The following is a 22,500-nucleotide window of genomic DNA, read 5'->3' as shown; positions in this document are numbered from 1 at the left end:
TAATTATACCATATATATATATATATATATATATATATATATATATATATATATATATATATATATATATATATATATATAAATCCCATTACAGTATAGTATCTCACTCAACTCTTAATATGCACATTGCTACCCAACAGGAGCAATTAGAATAGAAAACCTTACTGGAATTATAACAATATATATGTGAAAAACATGATAAACTATGTTTTATACTTTCTAACAGTACGTGGGTTTGGGTGACTGCACAGCAGAGATGGGAAGTAATGAAGTACAAATACTTAGTTAAAATAGTAGATTTTTCAGATATTTTTACTTTACTTTATTATTTATTTTTGTCCTTTTTATTTAGTCCTCACTAACAAGTTTCAAATACTTTCACTGGAGTTACCGTTATTATTTTTCACGTCATCAGTACCGAATTCAATCTAATTGGACGGGAATATACCGTACGTTGCACTTGACGCACCACTACAAGACGACTCGACAGATTCGGCAGCGTTCATTTGCAGCTAATCATCGCGGCTTGATGGTGGTAACGTTAGCACATAGTACGGACGGAGACATGATTGAAAATGAAGAAAACAGAGATCCCAGACATTCCCAATCACCCTGGGCCTTATCTGAGAGATGTTTAGGCATCCAGAATGACTCCTGGCCAATGTGCTGCCTAACGGGGAGCTTCTTAATTAATGTCTGTTTAGTAATTCATATTTTATCCTTTATTTTCTTTCCAGAAGCCATATTTGAGCACACACACATACATTTAGATTCCTTTAAATGTTAAAGGAGAATTCTGGCCAATTTTTACGTTAATCTTGATCGCTATAGCTACGTGAGTACTTTCGATAGAAAACCCCCGACCCGAATCAGTGCAGCAACACGGAGCAGCTGCAGCTACGTGTACGAGCTAGCGTCCCCTGATCTAACACGGCAGTGGTCGGGGCAAGTTTTAGAGGGCCTTTGTGTCTCTTAACAGACACAAAATACAATTAATATGTCTGTGCAACATGAACAGGGCCCTTACGTGACAACAAGATGCGTTTTCAACTCAGACGTTGTTTAAATAGAGGGTTTTCACGGCGCGTCATCAGACCAGAAGTCGCCATGTTGGAGGTACTCCGCATCACAACAAAGCACAGGCACTGAAGTAGATCCCCAACGGCGTCAAGGAAAATGGTTAATTATTGCCGTGTTTTAGGTTGTACCAATAGGTCAGACCGAGAAAAACATTTGGAATATTATCGACTTCCAAAAGTTATTAAAACCAGAGAGAGGAATGAGAAGTTATCAGAGGAAAGGAGGCGAAACTCAACCAGGATCTACGAGGGAACAATCTGTCGTTTGGTCTTTGAAATGAAAATAAACGATTGAGAGTCACTTGGCTACACCTTGAGTATCACAATGATATCATACAGTTAAGGTTAGGTTGATTAAAGACGTTACTGCATTACTTACTCTGGCTTCACAACACATGGTCGTTAATGACTTGGTACTGCGTCTCCCTCACCCATCACACACCATCTGGTTATAGGCCTCCAAACCTTTGTAGGATTTAAGGTCTTCAGCTGTGTATGGGCTCGGTGAGAACACCAGGTAGTTGACTATATCTATATCTATATATAGGCTATCTATATCTATATATATAACTATATTGGGATATGCAACTGAAGGAAGAATCACCGGGTCGCCATGGATCCAAGAAGAGGGAGCCAACTTGTAGGGATCTGCACCGCCAGTAAACTGTAATTTCTCAAAATATCGCCTTTATTGTGGTCCAAGTCCTTCCATGCCTTTGCATCTTGGATGCGTTTGATGAGCTTTTCTGTTGTTTAGACATAAAGTATTAAAGTATCCAAAGTGCACAATACTCCATTACTCCATTCAGTTGTTTACACCGAGTGCCTCCAATATGGCCGTGCATCCAGGTTACCGCCCAGAACGTGACGTTGGTGAAAACCTTCTATTCACCTACCCTGGTCCCTGTCTCGATCCTGCCGGTAGCTAGCTTGCCCTGCTAGCTGATAGCCGTTAGCCGTTAGCTGCTAGCTGTAGCTCGCGCTTGGAGCAGCTGCTCCATCTGCCTGTTGCCTCTCTGTCTGTCTGTCTGTCTCTCTCTCTAACTCTGTCGGTCTGTCTCTCTCTCTAACTCTGTCTGTCTGTCTGTCTGGTTCTTTCCACCTCTTGTGAGGCTAGTTCTTCGTCTGTATACTCAGGTTCCAATAAATAAGGAGGACCATCAAACTCAAAGGCTCTTCCGTGTGTTGTATATCTGCTATATTCTCCGTAGTTACATTACTCCGAGCTTCTTGCCTTGTGAACACCTCCCTCTTCATCTGTTTACCTTTTCCTGCTACAGCTGAAGTCTCAGGAGACAGCGCGAGCTACAGCTAGCCGTCTGTAACTAGTTTACTGTACCACAGACATCATTCGGTCCGTTTCCATGTAGTTACATAGTCACTGACATGGTCAGAACCTCTACAGTGCTCAATTACCTATTTTTGAGGGGGAAATAATCTAAACTTTTCGCTGCGAAGGCATGATCTGTCCTCTGGAGGACATGCACCAGACCAGCGGGCGCTCGGGGGATTGTTATTGTTATGATTATCCCAGAAGCCTGGCTGAATACGCTCACCGGACAGCACCTAGCAGCTAACGGCTAACGGCTATCAGTTAGCAGGGCAAGCTAGCTACCGGCAGGATCAACAAGTCATTAAATGATGATTAAAATGACATAAAATATAAATTGGAAATTAGAATTAAGACAAGTACGGAGACAAGTCCTGCAGAAGTCGTTAGTAATGTCCACCAGTGCCGTCTCTGTGCTATGATCTAACTCCTGTCTCTCTCTCTAACTCTGTCTGTCTGCCTGTCTCTCTATCTAACTGTCTGTCTACCTGTCTCTCTCTCTCTCAGTCCCAGTCCTTTCCCAGCAGGAGAACTGGTTTTAAAGTCGGGATGAAGCTCGAGGGCGTTGACCCACTACATCCCTCCCTCTTCTGTGTGCTGACGGTCGCCGAGGTAACACACACACACACACACACACACACACACACACACACACACACGTGATGATGTGGGGTATGGTGAAGGGTATGTGATGATGTGGGGTATGGTGAAGGGTATGTGATGATGTGGGGTATGGTGAAGGGTATGTGATGATGTGGGGTATGGTGAAGGGTATGTGATGATGTGGGGGTATGGTGAAGGGTAAGTGATGATGTGGGGGTATGGTGAAGGGTATGTGATGATGGGGGGTATGGTGAAGGGTAAGTGATGATGTGGGGGTATGGTGAAGGGTATGTGATGATGTGGGGGTATGGTCCTCTTTTTAGTCAACTTTAGCATGGGTGTGCTAACTTCTGCACATGACTGTAGATATTCAGTGAAAACTCTCTCTCTCTCTCTCTCTCTCTCTCTCTCTCTCTCTCTCTCTCTCTCTCAGGTGATTGGCTGTCGGCTCCGTCTCCACATTGACGGCTACTCCGAGTGCTATGACTTCTGGGTAAACGCTGACTCAGCACACATCAGACCAACAGGCTGGTGCAAAGACACCAACCACAGGCTCCACCCACCCAAAGGTGAGCACATCCAATACCTCTACCAACTGTCCCCAAACATCTCTCCCACAGACTCCGTAATGTCAGACTAATGTCAGACTAATGTCAGACTAATGTCCCAGACTAATGTCAGACTAATGTCAGACTAATGTCCCAGACTAATGTCAGACTAATGTCCCAGACTAATGTCCCAGACTAATGTCAGACTAATGTCAGACTAATGTCCCAGACTAATGTCAGACTAATGTCCCAGACTAATCTCAGACTAATGTCAGACTAATGTCAGACTAATGTCAGACTAATGTCAGACTAATGTCCCAGACTAATGTCAGACTAATGTCAGACTAATGTCCTAGACTAATGTCAGACTAATGTCCCAGACTAATGTCCCAGACTAATGTCAGACTAATGTCAGACTAATGTCCCAGACTAATGTCAGACTAATGTCCCAGACTAATCTCAGACTAATGTCAGACTAATGTCAGACTAATGTCAGACTAATGTCAGACTAATGTCCCAGACTAATGTCAGACTAATGTCCCAGACTAATCTCAGACTAATGTCAGACTAATGTCCCAGACTAATGTCAGACTAATGTCCCAGACTAATGTCCCAGACTAATGTCAGACTAATGTCCCAGACTAATGTCAGACTAATGTCCCAGACTAATGTCAGACTAATGTCCCAGACTAATGTCAGACTAATGTGTCAGACTAATGTCCCAGACTAATGTCAGACTAATGTCCCAGACTAATGTCCCAGACTAATATCAGGCTAATGTCCCAGACTAATGTCAGACTAATGTCCCAGACTAATGTCCCAGACTAATGTCAGACTAATGTCCCAGACTAATGTCAGACTAATGTCAGACTAATGTCCCAGACTAATCTCAGACTAATGTCAGACTAATGTCCCAGACTAATGTCAGTCTAATGTCCCAGACTAATGTCAGACTAATGTCAGACTAATGTCCCAGACTAATGTCAGACTAATGTCCCAGACTAATGTCAGTCTAATGTCCCAGACTAATGTCAGACTTATGTCCCAGACTAATGTCCCAGACTAATGTCCCAGACTAATGTCAGACTAATGTCAGACTAATGTCCCAGACTAATGTCAGACTAATGTCAGACTAATGTCCCAGACTAATGTCAGACTAATGTCCCAGACTAATGTCCCAGACTAATGTCAGGCTAATGTCAGACTAATGTCCCAGACTAATGTCAGACTAATGTCCCAGACTAATGTCAGACTAATGTCCCAGACTAATGTCAGACTAATGTCAGACTAATGTCCCAGACTAATGTCAGACTAAAGTCCCAGACTAATCTCAGACTAATGTCAGACTAATGTCCCAGACTAATGTCAGATTAATGTCAGACTAATGTCCCAGACTAATGTCAGACTAATGTCCCAGACTAATGTCCCAGACTAATGTCAGACTAATGTCAGACTAATGTGTCAGACTAATGTCCCAGACTAATATCAGACTAATGTCCCAGACTAATGTCCCAGACTAATGTCAGACTAATGTCCCAGACTAATGTCAGACTAATGTCCCAGACTAATGTCCCAGACTGATGTCAGACTAATGTCCCAGACTAATGTCCCAGACTAATGTCAGACTAATGTCAGACTAATGTCAGACTAATGTCCCAGACTAATGTCAGACTAATGTCCCAGACTAATGTCAGACTAATATCAGACTAATGTCCCAGACTAATGTCAGACTAATGTCCCAGACTAATGTCAGACTAATGTCCCAGACTAATGTCCCAGACTGATGTCAGACTAATGTCCCAGACTAATGTCAGACTAATGTCAGACTAATGTCCCAGACTAATGTCAGACTAATGTCCAGTGATGCCAGTAATGCGTTACCTAGTAAGGCGTTACTCTAATCTGACCACTTTTTTCAGTAACGAGTAATCTAACGCGTTACTATTTCCAAACCAGTAATCAGATTAAAGTTACGTATCCAAGTCACTGTGCATTACTCTTTTTGTCATTTTCCTTAGTAAAAATATATATTTTTGCTTTCTTCTTGCGGTTTGGGGAGTGAAGTCACGTATGCGACAAGTCACGTTTTCATTATGAGGACAGGTCACGTTTTCAGCATGAGGACAGGTCACGTTTTCATCATGAGGACAGGTTACGTTTTCATCATGAGGACATGAGGACAGGTCACGTTTTCAGCATGAGGACAGGTCACGTTTTCATCATGAGGACAGGTCACGTTTTCAGCATGAGGACAGGTCACGTTTTCAGCATGAGGACAGGTCACGTTTTCAGCATGAGGACAGGTCACGTCATGAGGACAGGTCACGTTTTCATCATGAGGACAGGTCACGTTTTCATCATGAGGACAGGTCACGTGTACCACGCAGCGACACAAACGTAAACAACAATGGAGGGAGGAGAGAGATGCGCGTTTTCTAGCTGGAAATACAGTCACTATTTTGAGTTTGTGTCAGCTAAAGACGGCAATATTAAGGTTCGCTGTACACTCTGTGCTGGTGGGACAAAGTGCTATCTAGCTACAAAAATACTACGTCAAATTTGAAGAAACATTTGGAGTCGCAGCACTGCAGTCAAACTTAAAACAACAAAAGCTGGACTTCGGTGCAAAACCAGTAAGTGGGGGAGAGTTGAAGAAGTTGGTCGGGCAGTATGTTGTAGAGGAAATGCTGCCCTTAAACACGGTTGACTCGCTCTCTTTCGTGCCATAATAAACTAGATCCCTACTACTGGCAACGCCGAGCTGCCTCACAGTAAACCGGTTGTCATTTTTATGTTGAGGCTGTGGGGGTGTGGTCGGCAGTTATTGAATGTAACTAATAAAGTAACTTGTAATCTAACTTTGTTACTTTTAAAATCAAGTAATCTGTAAAGTAACTAAGTTACTTTTAAAATCAAGTAATCTGTAAAGTAACTAAGTTACTTTTTCAAAGTAACTGTGGCAACACTGCTAATGTCCCAGACTAATGTCCCAGACTAATGTCAGACTAATGTCCCAGACTAATGTCCCAGACTAATGTCAGACTAATGTCAGACTAATGTCCCAGACTAATGTCCCAGACTAATGTCAGACTAATGTCAGACTAATGTCCCAGACTAATGTCCCAGACTAATGTCAGACTAATGTCCCAGACTAATGTCCCAGACTAATGTCAGACTAATGTCAGACTAATATCCCAGACTAATGTCCCAGACTAATGTCAGACTAATGTCCCAGAGTAATGTCAGACTAATGTCCCAGACTAATGTCAGACTAATGTCCCAGACTAATGTCAGACTAATGTCAGACTAATGTCAAACTAATGTCCCAGACTAATGTCAGACTAATGTCCCAGACTAATGTCAGACTAATGTCCCAGACTAATGTCCCAGACTAATGTCAGACTAATGTCAAACTAATGTCCCAGACTAATGTCAGACTAATGTCAGACTAATGTCAAACTAATGTCCCAGACTAATGTCAGACTAATGTCCCAGACTAATGTCAGACTAATGTCCCAGACTAATGTCAGACTAATGTCAGACTAATGTCCCAGTCTAATGTCAGACTAATGTCCCAGACTAATGTCAGACTAATGTCCTAGTCTAATGTCAGACTAATGTCCCAGACTAATGTCAGACTAATGTCAAACTAATGTCCCAGACTAATGTCAGACTAATGTCAGACTAATGTCCCAGACTAATGTCCCAGACTAATGTCAGACTAATGTCCCAGACTAATGTCAGACTAATGTCCCAGACTAATGTCAGACTAATGTCAAACTAATGTCCCAGACTAATGTCAGACTAATGTCCCAGACTAATGTCCCAGACTAATGTCAGACTAATGTCAGACTAATGTCCCAGACTAATGTCAGACTAATGTCAGACTAATGTCCCAGTCTAATGTCAGACTAATGTCCCAGACTAATGTCAGACTAATGTCCTAGTCTAATGTCAGACTAATGTCCCAGACTAATGTCAGACTAATGTCCCAGACTAATGTCAGACTAATGTCAGACTAATGTCAAACTAATGTCAGACTAATGTCCCAGACTAATGTCCCAGACTAATGTCCCAGACTAATGTCAGACTAATGTCAAACTAATGTCAAACTAATGTCCCAGACTAATGTCAGACTAATGTCAGACTAATGTCCCAGACTAATGTCAAACTAATGTCAGACTAATGTCCCAGACTAATGTCAGACTAATGTCAAACTAATGTCAGACTAATGTCCCAGACTAATGTCAGACTAATGTCCCAGACTAATGTCAGACTAATGTCAGACTAATGTCCCAGACTAATGTCAGACTAATGTCCCAGACTAATGTCAGACTAATGTCAAACTAATGTCAGACTAATGTCCCAGACTAATGTCCCAGACTAATGTCAGACTAATGTCCCAGACTAATGTCAGACTGTCAGACTAATGTCCCAGACTAATGTCAGACTAATGTCCCAGACTAATGTCAGACTAATGTCCCAGACTAATGTCAGACTAATGTCCCAGTCTAATGTCAGACTAGTGTCCCAGACTAATGTCAGACTAATGTCAGACTAATGTCCCAGACTAATGTCAGACTAATGTCCCAGACTAATGTCAGACTAATGTCAGACTAATGTCCCAGACTAATGTCAAACTAATGTCCCAGACTAATGTCCCAGACTAATGTCCCAGACTAATGTCAGACTAATGTCAAACTAATGTCAGACTAATGTCCCAGACTAATGTCAGACTAATGTCAAACTAATGTCCCAGACTAATGTCCCAGACTAATGTCAAACTAATGTCCCAGACTAATGTCAGACTAATGTCCCAGACTAATGTCAGACTAATGTCCCAGACTAATGTCCCAGACTAATGTCCCAGACTAATGTCAGACTAATGTCCCAGACTAATGTCAGACTAATGTCAGACTAATGTCCCAGACTAATGTCAGACTAATGTCAGACTAATGTCCCAGACTAATGTCCCAGACTAATGTCAGACTAATGTCCCAGACTAATGTCCCAGACTAATGTCAGACTAATGTCCCAGACTAATGTCAGACTAAGGTCAGACTAATGTCAAACTAATGTCAGACTAATGTCAGACTAATGTCAAACTAATGTCAGACTAATGTCAGACTAATGTCAGACTAATGTCCCAGACTAATGTCCCAGACTGTCAGACTAAGGTCAGACTAATGTCAAACTTATGTCAGACTAATGTCAGACTAATGTCAAACTAATGTCAGACTAATGTCAGACTAATGTCAGACTAATGTCAAACTAATGTCAGAATAATGTCAGACTAATGTCAAACTAATGTCAGACTAATGTCAGACTCATGTCTCAGAGATTGTCTTTAGAATGGATGGTAGGCATTTTACCTGTCTGTCTCTCTCCCCAGGTCACAGTGAGACAGATTTTGACTGGCAGCTCTACCTTCAGTCCACAGGCTCTCATGCTGCTCCTCCGAACCTGTTCACCGATCGCACTGCAGTCAGTATTTCAACAGACATTACCATATAATAACATACATATCTACTCACATGTTTACAATGAGAGTCTGTCTGTCTGTCTGTCTCGCTCCCTCTGTCTGTCTGCCTGTCTGTCTGCCTGCCTGCCTGTCTGTCTGCCTGTCTGCCTGTCTCTCAGAGCTGTGAGTTCAGCGTTGGGATGAAGTTGGAGGCTGTTGACAGGAAGAACCCCGGACTGGTCTGCGTCGCCTCCGTCGCCGATGTCATCGATGACCACTTCCTGGTTCACTTCGACAACTGGGACGACTCGTACGACTACTGGTGAGACAGACAGACAGACAGACAGGCAGGCAGGCAGGCAGGCAGGCAGACAGACAGACAGACAGACAGACAGACAGACAGACAGACAGACATTGATACTATTGAAGAGGCAAGAGGAAATGGGAAGATATGGCAAACCATCAACAAGCTGATTGGCAGAAAACAGAATCATAATAAAGAACACTGAACTAGTCCCAGATCCAACCATCATATCTACAGAACTAAACACCTTCTAGACTCTGTTCATGAAATAACCCAACTTTTTAATTCACCTAGCTACTCTACTTGCACCATTAATTATGCACAGCCGATTTTTCACCTGCAATATATAACTGAAAAAGAAGTAGCAAATACCACCAGTGGCTTAAAAAATTCTAGACCATGGATATCTATGGCCTTGATACACATTTTTTAAAAAGGCACAAAGAGACCCTCATACAGCCTATTATTTGATTAATCAGTCCTTAAGACGATCCATTGTGCCATCAGCATGGAAGATGGCCGTGGTCACACCCATTTTTAAATCAGGTGAAAGATCAGATATGGCAAATTATCGGCCAATCAGTATTCTGCCTGTTGTTTCTAAAATAGCCGGAAAATGGGTGGCTAAATTACTTATTCAACATCTCAATAAAAGCAATAATTCACTCCACCCTGAGCAGTTTGGGTTCAGGGCCCATCAACAGAAACAGCCAACTGGTTGTTTTTGGAAAAGGTTAAAGGATACTAAGATAGCAGTTCTTATGTTGGTGCTGTCTTCCTAGACCTAAAGCGAGCTTTTGATGCTGTTAACCACGACGTTCTTTTATCTAAATTAACATATTTTAATTTCTCTGAGCAAGCTCTCAACTGGATAAAATCATACCTGTCCAGTAGAAAGCAATGTGTTCGTATTAATGACTCAAAGTCCCCACTGTATGAATGTCCAGTAGGGGTCCACCAAGGCTCCATACTTGGTCCCATCCTGTTTACACTGTATATAAATAAATATATATATATATATATATATATATAGAGGCTTGTAAACATGTTGATGTCCAGACATATGCAGATGATGCTGTAATCTTTGCACATGCTAAGAACTACCAAGAGATAGCATCCACACTTACATCTGCTATGGCTCACATTCATGACTGGCTCACTAAGTCATGTCTCTACCTAAACACCCAAAAACTGTCTGTATGGCGTTTACCAAACCAAACATGAAGGTGTCACATTCTTACGTGTTCCTTAGAGGACAGGAGCTTAAAGTGCCCATATTATGAAAGAAATCACTTTTTCTGGGATTTGGGGAGTTATTTTGTGTCTCTGGTGCTTCCACACACATACAAACTTTGATAAAAATCCATCCATGGTGTTTAGAGTGAGATACAGTTTCTGAATGTGTCCTGCCTTCAGTCTCTGGGTGAGCTGTTCAAAATTGGCACGGCTTGTGACGTCACAAGCCGAAACGAGCAGGCTAACCGCAACCATTAGCTCATTAGCATGCTAACGCTAATGCTAACGCTAGCATGCTACCTCATTCTCAATAGCAAAGCACTGCTACAACACACACAAGTTCACCATAATCTACAAAAGAACTACTTCCATGTGCGCCCTCATTTAGAAGTCTCCCAGCTAATCCTGCCTTGTAACTGACCGAAGTTGTAGAAACAGCCTTTCTTTTACTGTCTATGGAGCTAGCTAGCTGACATGATCTACATCTGAGCTACTGCACATGTGCAGTGCAGTCAAAGACAGTACAGAAGAAGAAGAAGAAAAGAGGTCTCACTCTGTAGCTAAAACAGAGACCAGGTGAAAAGAGGATCTGCAGCAGTGAGAGAGAGCGGTGCAGTACAACAAAAATATGGTGTTTTTAGAAAATTAAACCATGTAAACCTATTCTGGTACAACCTTAAAATACAATTATGAACCTGAAAATGAGAATAATATGGCTGCTTTAAAGTGCTCATATTCTGCTTTTTGGCTTTTCCCCTTACAACACCTTTATTGTGTTATATATCTTTTTGTGCATGTTATAAGTTTACAAAGTGAAAAAGCTCAAAGTCCACCCCAAAGGGACTTAACATCTCCAACGGAAAACACTGTTCACAAACTGCTCCAAACTGCTCTATTGTAGTCCAGCCTTTACTTCCGTGACGAACGTGCGTCACTTTGTAACACGTTATAATGCTCGCCTAGCTGCTAGCATGGCACTCCCTCATACTCTACAACTGACTAGCTAGCAGTACTTACTGCGCATGTGCGACTCCCAACAAAGATGGAACAGAAGTGAGATGTCTCACTCTGTAGCTAAAACAGAGAGCTCCACACACAGGGTGAAAAGAGGAGCTGCAGCAATGTGCAGTACAACAAAAATATGGTGTTTTCTGAAAATTAAACCACATAAACCTATTCTGGTACAACCTCTAAATACAATTTTGAACCTGAAAATGAGCATAATATGAGCACTTTAATATTGTTAATGAATTAAAATATCTAGGAGTCATATATAACTCCACCCTAACATTTAAAAGTCATGTGAAAAAGGTGGCAAATAAAGTTAAATTTAATTTGCAGAATTTTAAACAAGTTAGGCCATTTCTTGACACCAAAGCTGCCAAGTTGTTCTCTATGATCTTTTCACATATTGAGTATTGTGTTACTACCTGGTCACTAACTAGCATAACTACTCTTAAACGCATTGAATCTCTATTTAAGAAAAGGCATTGTCATATCACCATTGCGATATCTTAAAGAGACATACATTTTTAAGCTTTGAAAATTTTAAACATTTCAGGTATGCTTGTTTGATATATAAAGAGCTACATAATGTTGCCCCCCCACCGCTGCGTGGCTTTTTCCAAAGACTTGAAAGCGGAGGTAGTACACGGGCCTCTGTAAAAGGGGACTGGGTGATACCATTTAGACGCACCACTTCTGGAGAGAACGTGTTGTCAATAATAGGAGGTCAACTCTGGAATAGCTCGCCCCCCACAATCAGAGAGGGTCCAACATTCACACCTTTAAAACTCACTTCAAACCAGAGATGACCTCACTCTTATAGGAACACGCCGACTTATTGGGACTTTAGCTTATTCACCGTAACCCCCAGAGTTAGATAAGTCCATACATACCCTTCTCATCTCCGTGCGTGCTGTAACTCTGTCTGACGGTTCCAGTGGCATCAGCCCATCACAGTACATGCAGGTGAATGGTTCCAGTCATCCTACTGCTCCCAATAAGTGACAAAATAACTCCAACATGTTCCTATTTACGTGTTGTGATTTGTAGAGTCACAGCGTGTACAAAAAACAACGTAACATGAGACAGCCATCTTCTAACCGTAAACTAACCGGGAACTATATTCTCAGACAGGTTTGCTGCAAAGCAAGTCATTCCGCCCAAGTACTATATTCTTCCGCCTGAGAATATAGTCCTATGTTACCTGCCTAGAGACTGCAGATGAAAAGTAGTTATTTTAACTAATTCTGGCATATTTACATGGTGTTATTATACAATAATGTTCATAAATATGCACGATCCCTATCAAATAAACCAATCAAATAAAATAAATAAAATAGACAGACAGGCAGAGGGAGAGAGAGAGAGAAAGACGGACGGACGGACGGACGGACGGACGGACGGACGGACAGGCAGGCAGACAGAGACAGAGACAAAGTGTCTGACAACATTATGGGATGGATCCCTACAGAGATAGACCTTTTAGTTAAAGAGTAAGATCCTTTTAGTTTAACATGAAACAGCCCCGAAATCACCATCACCAAACCCACCAGACTCCATGTAAATAATCAGGACTTTTATCATCGTAAAACACACTGCATTCAAAGTGGACAGAAACTAAATCAAACTATCAAAAGTCGTCTTGGTTCATCTTTGCACTGTTCCAACAATCACCACTCAGGTTTGGTTGAAATAAACCCTTAATTCACCCATTTACATGTGGAGATATGCTGGCTCTATACACGCTAAAAGTAGTGATTATTTACATGGAGTCTGGTGTAAATATGCTGGCTCTATACACGCTAAAAGTCCTGATTATTTACATGGAGTCTGGTGGAAATATGCTGGCTCTATACACGCTAAAAGTCCTGATTATTTACATAGAGTCTGGTGGAAATATGCTGGCTCTATACACGCTAAAAGTCCTGATTATTTACATGGAGTCTGGTGGAGATATGCTGGCTCTATACACGCTAAAAGTCCTGATTATTTACATGGAGTCTGGTGGAAATATGCTGGCTCTATACACGCTAAAAGTCCTGATTATTTACATGGAGTCTGGTGGAAATATGCTGGCTCTATACACGCTAAAAGTCCTGATTATTTACATGGAGTCTGGTGGAAATATGCTGGCTCTATACACGCTAAAAGTCCTGATTATTTACATGGAGTCTGGTGGAAATATGCTGGCTCTATACACGCTAAAAGTCCTGATTATTTACATGGAGTCTGGTGGAGATATGCTGGCTCTATACACGCTAAAAGTCCTGATTATTTACATGGAGTCTGGTGGAAATATGCTGGCTCTATACACGCTAAAAGTCCTGATTATTTACATGGAGTCTGGTGGAGATATGCTGGCTCTATACACGCTAAAAGTCCTGATTATTTACATGGAGTCTGGTGGAAATATGCTGGCTCTATACACGCTAAAAGTCCTGATTATTTACATGGAGTCTGGTGGAAATATGCTGGCTCTATACACGCTAAAAGTCCTGATTATTTACATGGAGTCTGGTGGGTTTGGTGATGGTGATTTCGGGGCTGTTTCATGTTAAACTAAAAGGATCTTACTCTTTAACTAAAAGGTCTATATCTGTAGGGATCCATCCCATAATGTTGTCAGACACTGAGAATGTGATTGCAGTGAACGCTGTAGTTTTGTAGTCGACCAGCAGGTGGCGCTGTGGCTGTTTATATTAATATTTCCCAATGATTTGTTGTTGTGTTGATGATCAGGTGTGACAGCAGCAGTCCGTACATCCATCCTGTGGGCTGGTGTGAACAGCAGGGACGCCCTCTCACTGCTCCACAGGGTACTACACAGCGAGTATTAATACTCTGAAGTAATCAGAGTACTTTGTATTACTGTAATAAGTACTTTTGTCCTGTTTCAGGTCACCCAAACCCAGAGAACTTCCTGTGGGAGGAATACCTGCAGGAAACGGGATCCATCGCTGCTCCCAACACAGCCTTCACCCTGGTGAGGGGGGGGGAACAGAGGGGGGGAAGGAGGGAGGTGAGTGTGATGATTAACAGGTGTCTTTTCGTCCAATCAGAGAGCTCCCCACGGTTTCCAGGTCAACCAGAAACTGGAAGCGGTGGATCGGAGAAACCCGATGTTGATCCGCGTCGCCACAGTGACGGAAACAGAAGACTACAGGCTGAAGGTCAGTACCAGACCTTGGTATTATGGGATATGTTTTTTATTTAAAGTAAACAGTAGCTGTTTCTCAATGTCAAGGACGCTTCCTTGGTAGGACTAGTCCTTCAGAGGCCAGGCTCACGTACAATGGAACAGGCTAGCAAGTGCACGTCATTACGTCATTACGTCATTACGTCATTACGTCATTACGTCATTGCCTCATTGCATCATTACGTCATTACATCATTGCGTCATTACGTCATTACGCCATTACATCATTGCGTCATTGCATCATTACGTCATTACATCATTGCGTCATTACGTCATTTCGTCATTGCGTCATTGCATCATTGCGTCATTTCGTCATTGCGTCATTGCGTCATTACGTCATTTCGTCATTGCGTCATTGCGTCATTGTGTCATTACGCCATTACATCATTGCGTCATTGCATCATTGCGTCATTGCGTCATTACGTCATTTCGTCATTGCGTCATTGCGTCATTGTGTCATTACGCCATTACATCATTGCGTCATTGCATCATTGCGTCATTACATCATTGCGTCATTGCGTCATTGTGTCATTGCGCCATTGCGTCATTGCGTCATTGCGCCATTGCGTCATTGTGTCATTACGCCATTACATCATTGTGTCATTGCATCATTGCGTCATTACATCATTGCGTCATTGCGTCATTGTGTCATTGCGCCATTGCGTCATTGCCTCATTGCGTCATTACGTCATTTCGTCATTGCATCATTACGTCATTGTGTCATTACGCCATTACATCATTGCGTCATTGCATCATTACGTCATTACATCATTGCGTCATTGCATCATTACGTCATTGCCTCATTGCGTCATTACGTCATTTCGTCATTGCGTCATTGCGTCATTACGTCATTTCGTCATTGCGTCATTACGTCATTTCGTCATTGCATCATTACGTCATTGCGCCATTGCGTCATTACGTCATTGCGTCATTGCGCCATTGCCTCATTGCGTCATTGCCTCATTGCGTCATTGCGCCATTGCGTCATTGCGCCATTACATCATTGCGCCATTGCGTCATTACGTCATTGCGTCATTGCGTCATTGCGTCATTGCGCCATTGCGTCATTGCCTCATTGCCTCATTGCCTCATTGCGCCATTGCGTCATTGCCTCATTGCGTCATTGCGCCATTGCGTCATTGCGCCATTGCGTCATTGCGCCATTGCCTCATTGCGCCATTGCGTCATTGCGCCATTGCGTCATTGCGCCATTGCCTCATTGCGTCATTGCCTCATTGCGCCATTGCGTCATTGCGCCATTGCCTCATTGCTCCATTGCGTCATTGCGTCATTACGTCATTACGTCATTGCGTCATTGCGCCATTACGTCATTGCGTCATTACGCCATTACGTCATTGCCTCATTGCGTCATTACGTCATTGCGCCATTGCGCCATAACGTCATTTCGTCATTGCCTCATTGCCTCATTGCGCCATTACGTCATTACGTCATTGCCTCATTGCCTCATTGCGCCATTACGCCATTGCGCCATTACGTCATTACGTCATTGCGCCATTACATCATTACGTCATTATGTCATTACGTCATTACGCCATTACGTCATTGCGTCATTGCGTCATTACGTCATTGCGTCATTACGTCATTGCGCCATTGCGCCATTACATCATTGCATCATTATGTCATTACGTCATTACGCCATTACGTCATTGCGTCATTGCGTCATTACGTCATTACGCCATTATGCCATTACTGCATTTCGCCATTTCGCCATTACGTCATTGCGCCATTACGTCATTACGTCATTGTGCCATTACATCATTACGTCATTATGCCATTACGTCATTGCGTCATTGCGTCATTACGTCATTACGTCATTGCGCCATTGCGCCATTGCGCCATTATGCCATTACTGCATTTCGCCATTTCGCCATTACGTCATTGCGCCATTACATCATTACGTCATTATGTCATTACGTCATTACGCCATTACGTCATTGCGTCATTGCGTCATTGCGTCATTGCGTCATTACGTCATTACGTCATTGCGCCATTGCGCCATTACATCATTACATCATTATGTCATTACATCATTACGCCATTGCGTCATTGCGTCATTACGTCATTACGTCATTGCGCCATTGTGCCATTGCGCCATTACGCCATTACGTCATTGCGTCATTACGCCATTACGCCATTACGCCATTACGTCATTGCGTCATTTCGTCATTACGTCATTGCGCCATTGCGTCATTGCGTCATTGCGTCATTGCGTCATTGCGTCATTACGTCATTACGTCATTGCGCCATTGCGCCATTACGTCATTACGTCATTATGTCATTACATCATTACGCCATTGCGTCATTGCGTCATTACGTCATTACGTCATTGCGCCATTGTGCCATTGCGCCATTACGCCATTACGTCATTGCGTCATTACGCCATTACGCCATTACGTCATTGCGTCATTTCGTCATTACGTCATTGCGCCATTGTGCCATTGCGCCATTACGCCATTACGTCATTGCGTCATTACGCCATTACGCCATTACGTCATTGCGCCATTGCGCAATGCGCCATTACGCCATTACGCCATTACGTCATTGCGCCATTGCGTCATTTCGTCATTACGTCATTGCGCAATGCGCCATTACGCCATTACGTCATTGCGCCATCGCGTAATTGCGTCATTGCGTCATTGCGCAATGCGCCATTACATCATTTCGTCATTGCGTCATGGCGCAATGCGCCATTACGCCATTGCGTCATTACGTCATTACGCCATTACGCCATTATGCCATTACTGCATTTCGTCATTACGTCATTGCGCCATTGTGCCATTACGTCATTGCGTCATTACGCCATTACGCCATTACGTCATTGCGTCATTTCGTCATTGCGTCATTGCGTCATTACGTCATTACGTCATTGCCTCATTGCGCCATTACGCCATTGCGCTATTACGTCATTGCATCATTGCGCCATTACGTCATTTCGTCATTACGTCATTGCGTCATTGCGCAATGCGCCATTACGCCATTACGTCATTGCGCCATTGCGTCATTGCGTCATTGCGCAATGCGCCATTACATCATTTAATCATTGCGTCATTGCGCAATGCGCCATTACGCCATTACGCCATTGCGTCATTACGTCATTATGTCATTACGTCATTACGCCATTACGTCATTGCGTCATTGCGTCATTGCGTCATTACGTCATTACGTCATTGCGCCATTGCGCCATTACATCATTACATCATTATGTCATTACATCATTACGCCATTGCGTCATTTCGTCATTACGTCATTGCGCCATTGTGCCATTGCGCCATTACGCCATTACGTCATTGCGTCATTACGCCATTACGCCATTACGCCATTACGTCATTGCGTCATTTCGTCATTGCGCCATTGCATCATTGCGCCATTGCGCAATGCGCCATTACGCCATTACGTCATTGCGCCATTGCGTCATTTCGTCATTACGTCATTGCGTCATTGCGCAATGCGCCATTACGCCATTACGTCATTGCGCCATTGCGTAATTGCGTCATTGCGCAATGCGCCATTACATCATTTCGTCATTGCGTCATTGCGCAATGCGCCATTACGCCATTGCGTCATTACGCCATTACGCCATTATGCCATTATGCCATTACTGCATTTCGCCATTACGTCATTGCGCAATGCGCCATTACTGCATTTCGCCATTGAGCCATTGCGTCATTGCGTCATTACGTCATTGCGTCATTGCACCATTGCGTCATTTCGTCATTACGTCATTACGTCATTGCGTCATTGCGCAATGCGCCATTAAGCCATTACATCATTGCGTCATTACATCATTGCGCCATTACGTCATTTCGTCATTACGTCATTGCGCAATGCGCCATTACGTCATTGCGCCATTGCGTCATTGCGCCATTGCGTCATTGCGCCATTGCGTCATTGCGCCATTGCCTCATTGCGTCATTGCCTCATTGCGCCATTGCGTCATTGCGTCATTACGTCATTGCGTCATTGCACCATTACGTCATTGCGTCATTACGTCATTGCCTCATTGCGTCATTACGTCATTGCGCCATTGCGCCATAACGTCATTTCGTCATTGCCTCATTGCCTCATTGCGCCATTACGTCATTACGTCATTGCGCAATGCGCCATTACGTCATTGCGCCATTGCGTCATTGCGCAATGCGCCATTACATCATTTCGTCATTGCGTCATTGCGCAATGCGCCATTACGCCATTGCGTCATTACGCCATTATGCCATTACTGCATTTCGCCATTTCGCCATTACGTCATTGCGCCATTACGTCATTACGTCATTACGTCATTGCGCCATTACATCATTACGTCATTATGTCATTACGTCATTACGCCATTACGTCATTGCGCCATTGCGCCATTGCGCCATTACATCATTATGTCATTACGTCATTACGCCATTACGTCATTGCGTCATTACGTCATTGCGTCATTACGCCATTACACCATTACGTCATTGCGTCATTGCGTCATTTCGTCATTGCGTCATTACGTCATTACGTCATTGCCTCATTGCGCCATTACGCCATTGCGCTATTACGTCATTGCATCATTGCGCCATTACGTCATTTCGTCATTACGTCATTGCGTCATTGCGCAATGCGCCATTGCGCCATTACGCCATTACGTCATTGCGCCATTGCGTCATTGCGTCATTGCGCAATGCGCCATTACATCATTTCGTCATTGCGTCATTGCGCAATGCGCCATTACGCCATTGCGTCATTACGCCATTATGCCATTACTGCATTTCGCCATTACGCCATTGAGCCATTACGTCATTACGTAATTGCGCCATTACATCATTACGTCATTACGTCATTGCGTCATTGCGTCATTGCGTCATTGCGCCATTGCGTCATTGCGTCATTTCGTCATTACGTCATTACGTCATTGCGTCATTGCGCAATGCGCCATTAAGCCATTACATCATTGCGTCATTACATCATTGCGCCATTGCGCCATTACGTCATTTCGTCATTTCGTCATTACGTCATTGCGCAATGCGCCATTACGTCATTGCGCCATTGCGTCATTGCGCAATGCGCCATTACATCATTTCGTCATTGCGCAATGCGCCATTACGTCATTGCGCCATTACGTCATTACGTCATTGCGCCATTACATCATTACGTCATTATGTCATTACGTCATTACGCCATTACGTCATTGCGTCATTACGTCATTGCGCCATTGCGCCATTGCGCCATTACATCATTACATCATTATGTCATTACGTCATTACGTCATTACGCCATTACGTCATTGCGTCATTACGTCATTACGTCATTACGTCATTGCGCCATTGCGCCATTATGCCATTACTGCATTTCGCCATTACGTCATTGCGCCATTACATCATTACGTCATTATGTCATTACGTCATTACGCCATTACGTCATTGCGTCATTGCGTCATTGCGTCATTACGTCATTACGTCATTGCGCCATTGCGCCATTACATCATTACATCATTATGTCATTACATCATTACGCCATTGCGTCATTGCGTCATTACGTCATTACGTCATTGCGCCATTGTGCCATTACGTCATTGCGTCATTACGCCATTACGCCATTACGTCATTGCGTCATTTCGTCATTGCGTCATTACGTCATTACGTCATTGCCTCATTGCGCCATTACACCATTGCGCTATTACGTCATTGCATCATTGCGCCATTACGTCATTTCGTCATTACGTCATTGCGTCATTGCGCAATGCGCCATTACGCCATTACGTCATTGCGCCATTGCGTCATTGCGTCATTGCGCAATGCGCCATTACATCATTTCATCATTGCGTCATTGCGCAATGCGCCATTACGCCATTACGCCATTGCGTCATTACGCCATTATGCCATTACTGCATTTCGCCATTACGCCATTGAGCCATTACGTCATTACGTCATTGCGCCATTACATCATTACGTCATTGCGTCATTGCATCATTGCGTCATTACGTCATTGCGTCATTGCGTCATTTCGTCATTACGTCATTACGTCATTACGTCATTACGTCATTGCGTCATTGCGCAATGCGCCATTAAGCCATTACATCATTGCGTCATTACATCATTGCGCCATTGCGCCATCACTGCATTTCGTCATTGCGCCATTACGCCATTGCGCCATTGCGTCATTGCGCCATTGCGTCATTACGTCATTACGTCATTACGTCATTACGTCAGTGAAAAGGCCCGACTTCGGCGCTGCAATTCAACAGTGGACAGAAATGTATGTGCTACTGATGACGTAGCGTCCTCCAAATTCTGGCTTCGAAGGATCCTTCCTTGACATCGAGAAACAGCTAGTGTCACCAGGTGTGATGATGTCAGCAGGTGTGATGATGTCGGCAGGTATGATGATGTCGGCAGGTGTGATGATGTCGGCAGGTGTGATGATGTCAACAGGTGTGATGATGTCAGCAGGTGTGATGATGTCAGCAGGTGTGATGATGTCGGCAGGTGTGATGATGTCAGCAGGTGTGTCTCTGCAGGTGCACTATGACGGCTGGTCACAGCAGTTTGACGTCTGGAGCGACAGCGACCTCGCCGACCTTCATCCAGTCGGCTGGAGTCAACGCACGGGACACCCACTGGAGCCCCCCCCAGGTCAGACAGACAGACAGTCAGACACCCACTGGACCCCCCCCCAGGTCAGACAGACAGTCAGACACCCACTGGAGCCCCCCCCAGGTCAGACAGACAGTCAGACACCCACTGGAGCCCCCCCCAGGTCAGACAGACAGACAGACAGACACCCACTGGAGCCCCCCCCAGGTCAGACAGACAGTCAGACACCCACTGGAGCCCCCCCCAGGTCAGACAGACAGGCACACTCACAAACAGACAGGCACACTCACAGACAGACAGACAGGCAGACACCCACTGGAGCCCCCCCCCCCCATGTCAGACAGACAGGGAGACAGACAGGTGAAAGACAAAGAGCTTGAAAACTTCCTAGTTTACAGTTTACTAGACTAACAAGTTAACTAACTAGCAGTTAGGAAACATGTATTAATGTTTTAACATGTTATTAACTGTTTACCATGCTTCAGCTTTAGCTTCAGCTTCAGCTTTAGCTTTAGCTTTAGCATGAACCCTGTTCCTGTGTTTTAGGCTCCGCCCCCCTGTCATCAGGCTCCTCCCCCTCCCAGGGCGTGTGTCCAACTCCGGGCTGCAGAGGCGTCGGACACATTAAAGGAGCCAAATACACCGGCCACCACAGGTACTATTCCTCAAATATTACGTTAAGTCATGTTTCTAACCCTAAGTCATGTTCCTAACCCTAAGTCATGTTCCTAACCCTAAGTCATGTTCCTAACCCTAAGTCATGTCCCTCCCCAGTGCCTTCGGCTGTCCGTACTCAGACATTAACATGCGTAAGGAGGTGCTGCTTCCTGATAGGCTGGGAGGAGAGAGAGCCGTTAACATGGGTCACCACGGCAACCAGTCAGACAGGTCAGAAAATGGCTGTTGTTTTGATTTAGTTTTATGAGTATATTTTAATGTTTATGAAAATATAATTTCACTATATCTCTGTCTGTCTGTCTCTCTGGCTGGCTGCCTGTCTATCTGGCTGCCTGTCTGTCTACCTGTCTGTCTGTATGGCTGGCTGCCTGTCTGTCTATCTGGCTGCCTGCCTGTCTGTCTGTCTGTCTGTCTGTCTATCTGGCTGCCTGCCTGTCTGTCTGCCTGTCTGTCTACCTGTCTGTATGGCTGCCTGT

The 22,500-nt window shown here is 43.8% G+C and overlaps 1 protein-coding gene across 5 annotated transcripts in view; it reads left to right on the top strand.

The window, feature by feature from the left end:
* LOC116062282 (lethal(3)malignant brain tumor-like protein 4) overlaps positions 1–22,500 on the top strand; it is a 39,788-nt gene that overhangs the window by 8,411 nt on the left and 8,877 nt on the right. For all 5 annotated transcript variants that reach the window (XM_035998179.1, XM_035998177.1, XM_035998176.1 and 2 more), the window contains exons 4-13: positions 2,917–3,021; positions 3,446–3,581; positions 8,953–9,044; positions 9,201–9,343; positions 14,306–14,382; positions 14,464–14,549; positions 14,626–14,736; positions 21,271–21,385; positions 21,893–22,001; positions 22,121–22,234. In XM_035998179.1, coding sequence (XP_035854072.1) covers positions 2,917–3,021; positions 3,446–3,581; positions 8,953–9,044; positions 9,201–9,343; positions 14,306–14,382; positions 14,464–14,549; positions 14,626–14,736; positions 21,271–21,385; positions 21,893–22,001; positions 22,121–22,234 — 1,088 coding nt within the window. The remainder of the gene's footprint in view (positions 1–2,916; positions 3,022–3,445; positions 3,582–8,952; positions 9,045–9,200; positions 9,344–14,305; positions 14,383–14,463; positions 14,550–14,625; positions 14,737–21,270; positions 21,386–21,892; positions 22,002–22,120; positions 22,235–22,500) is intronic.

This window comes from Sander lucioperca, chromosome 23 (genome assembly GCF_008315115.2).
Source record: "Sander lucioperca isolate FBNREF2018 chromosome 23, SLUC_FBN_1.2, whole genome shotgun sequence".
Taxonomy (NCBI): Eukaryota; Metazoa; Chordata; class Actinopteri; order Perciformes; family Percidae; genus Sander; species Sander lucioperca.
Note: the sequence above shows the minus strand (reverse complement) of the source record. Positions and strands in the feature narration are given on the sequence as shown.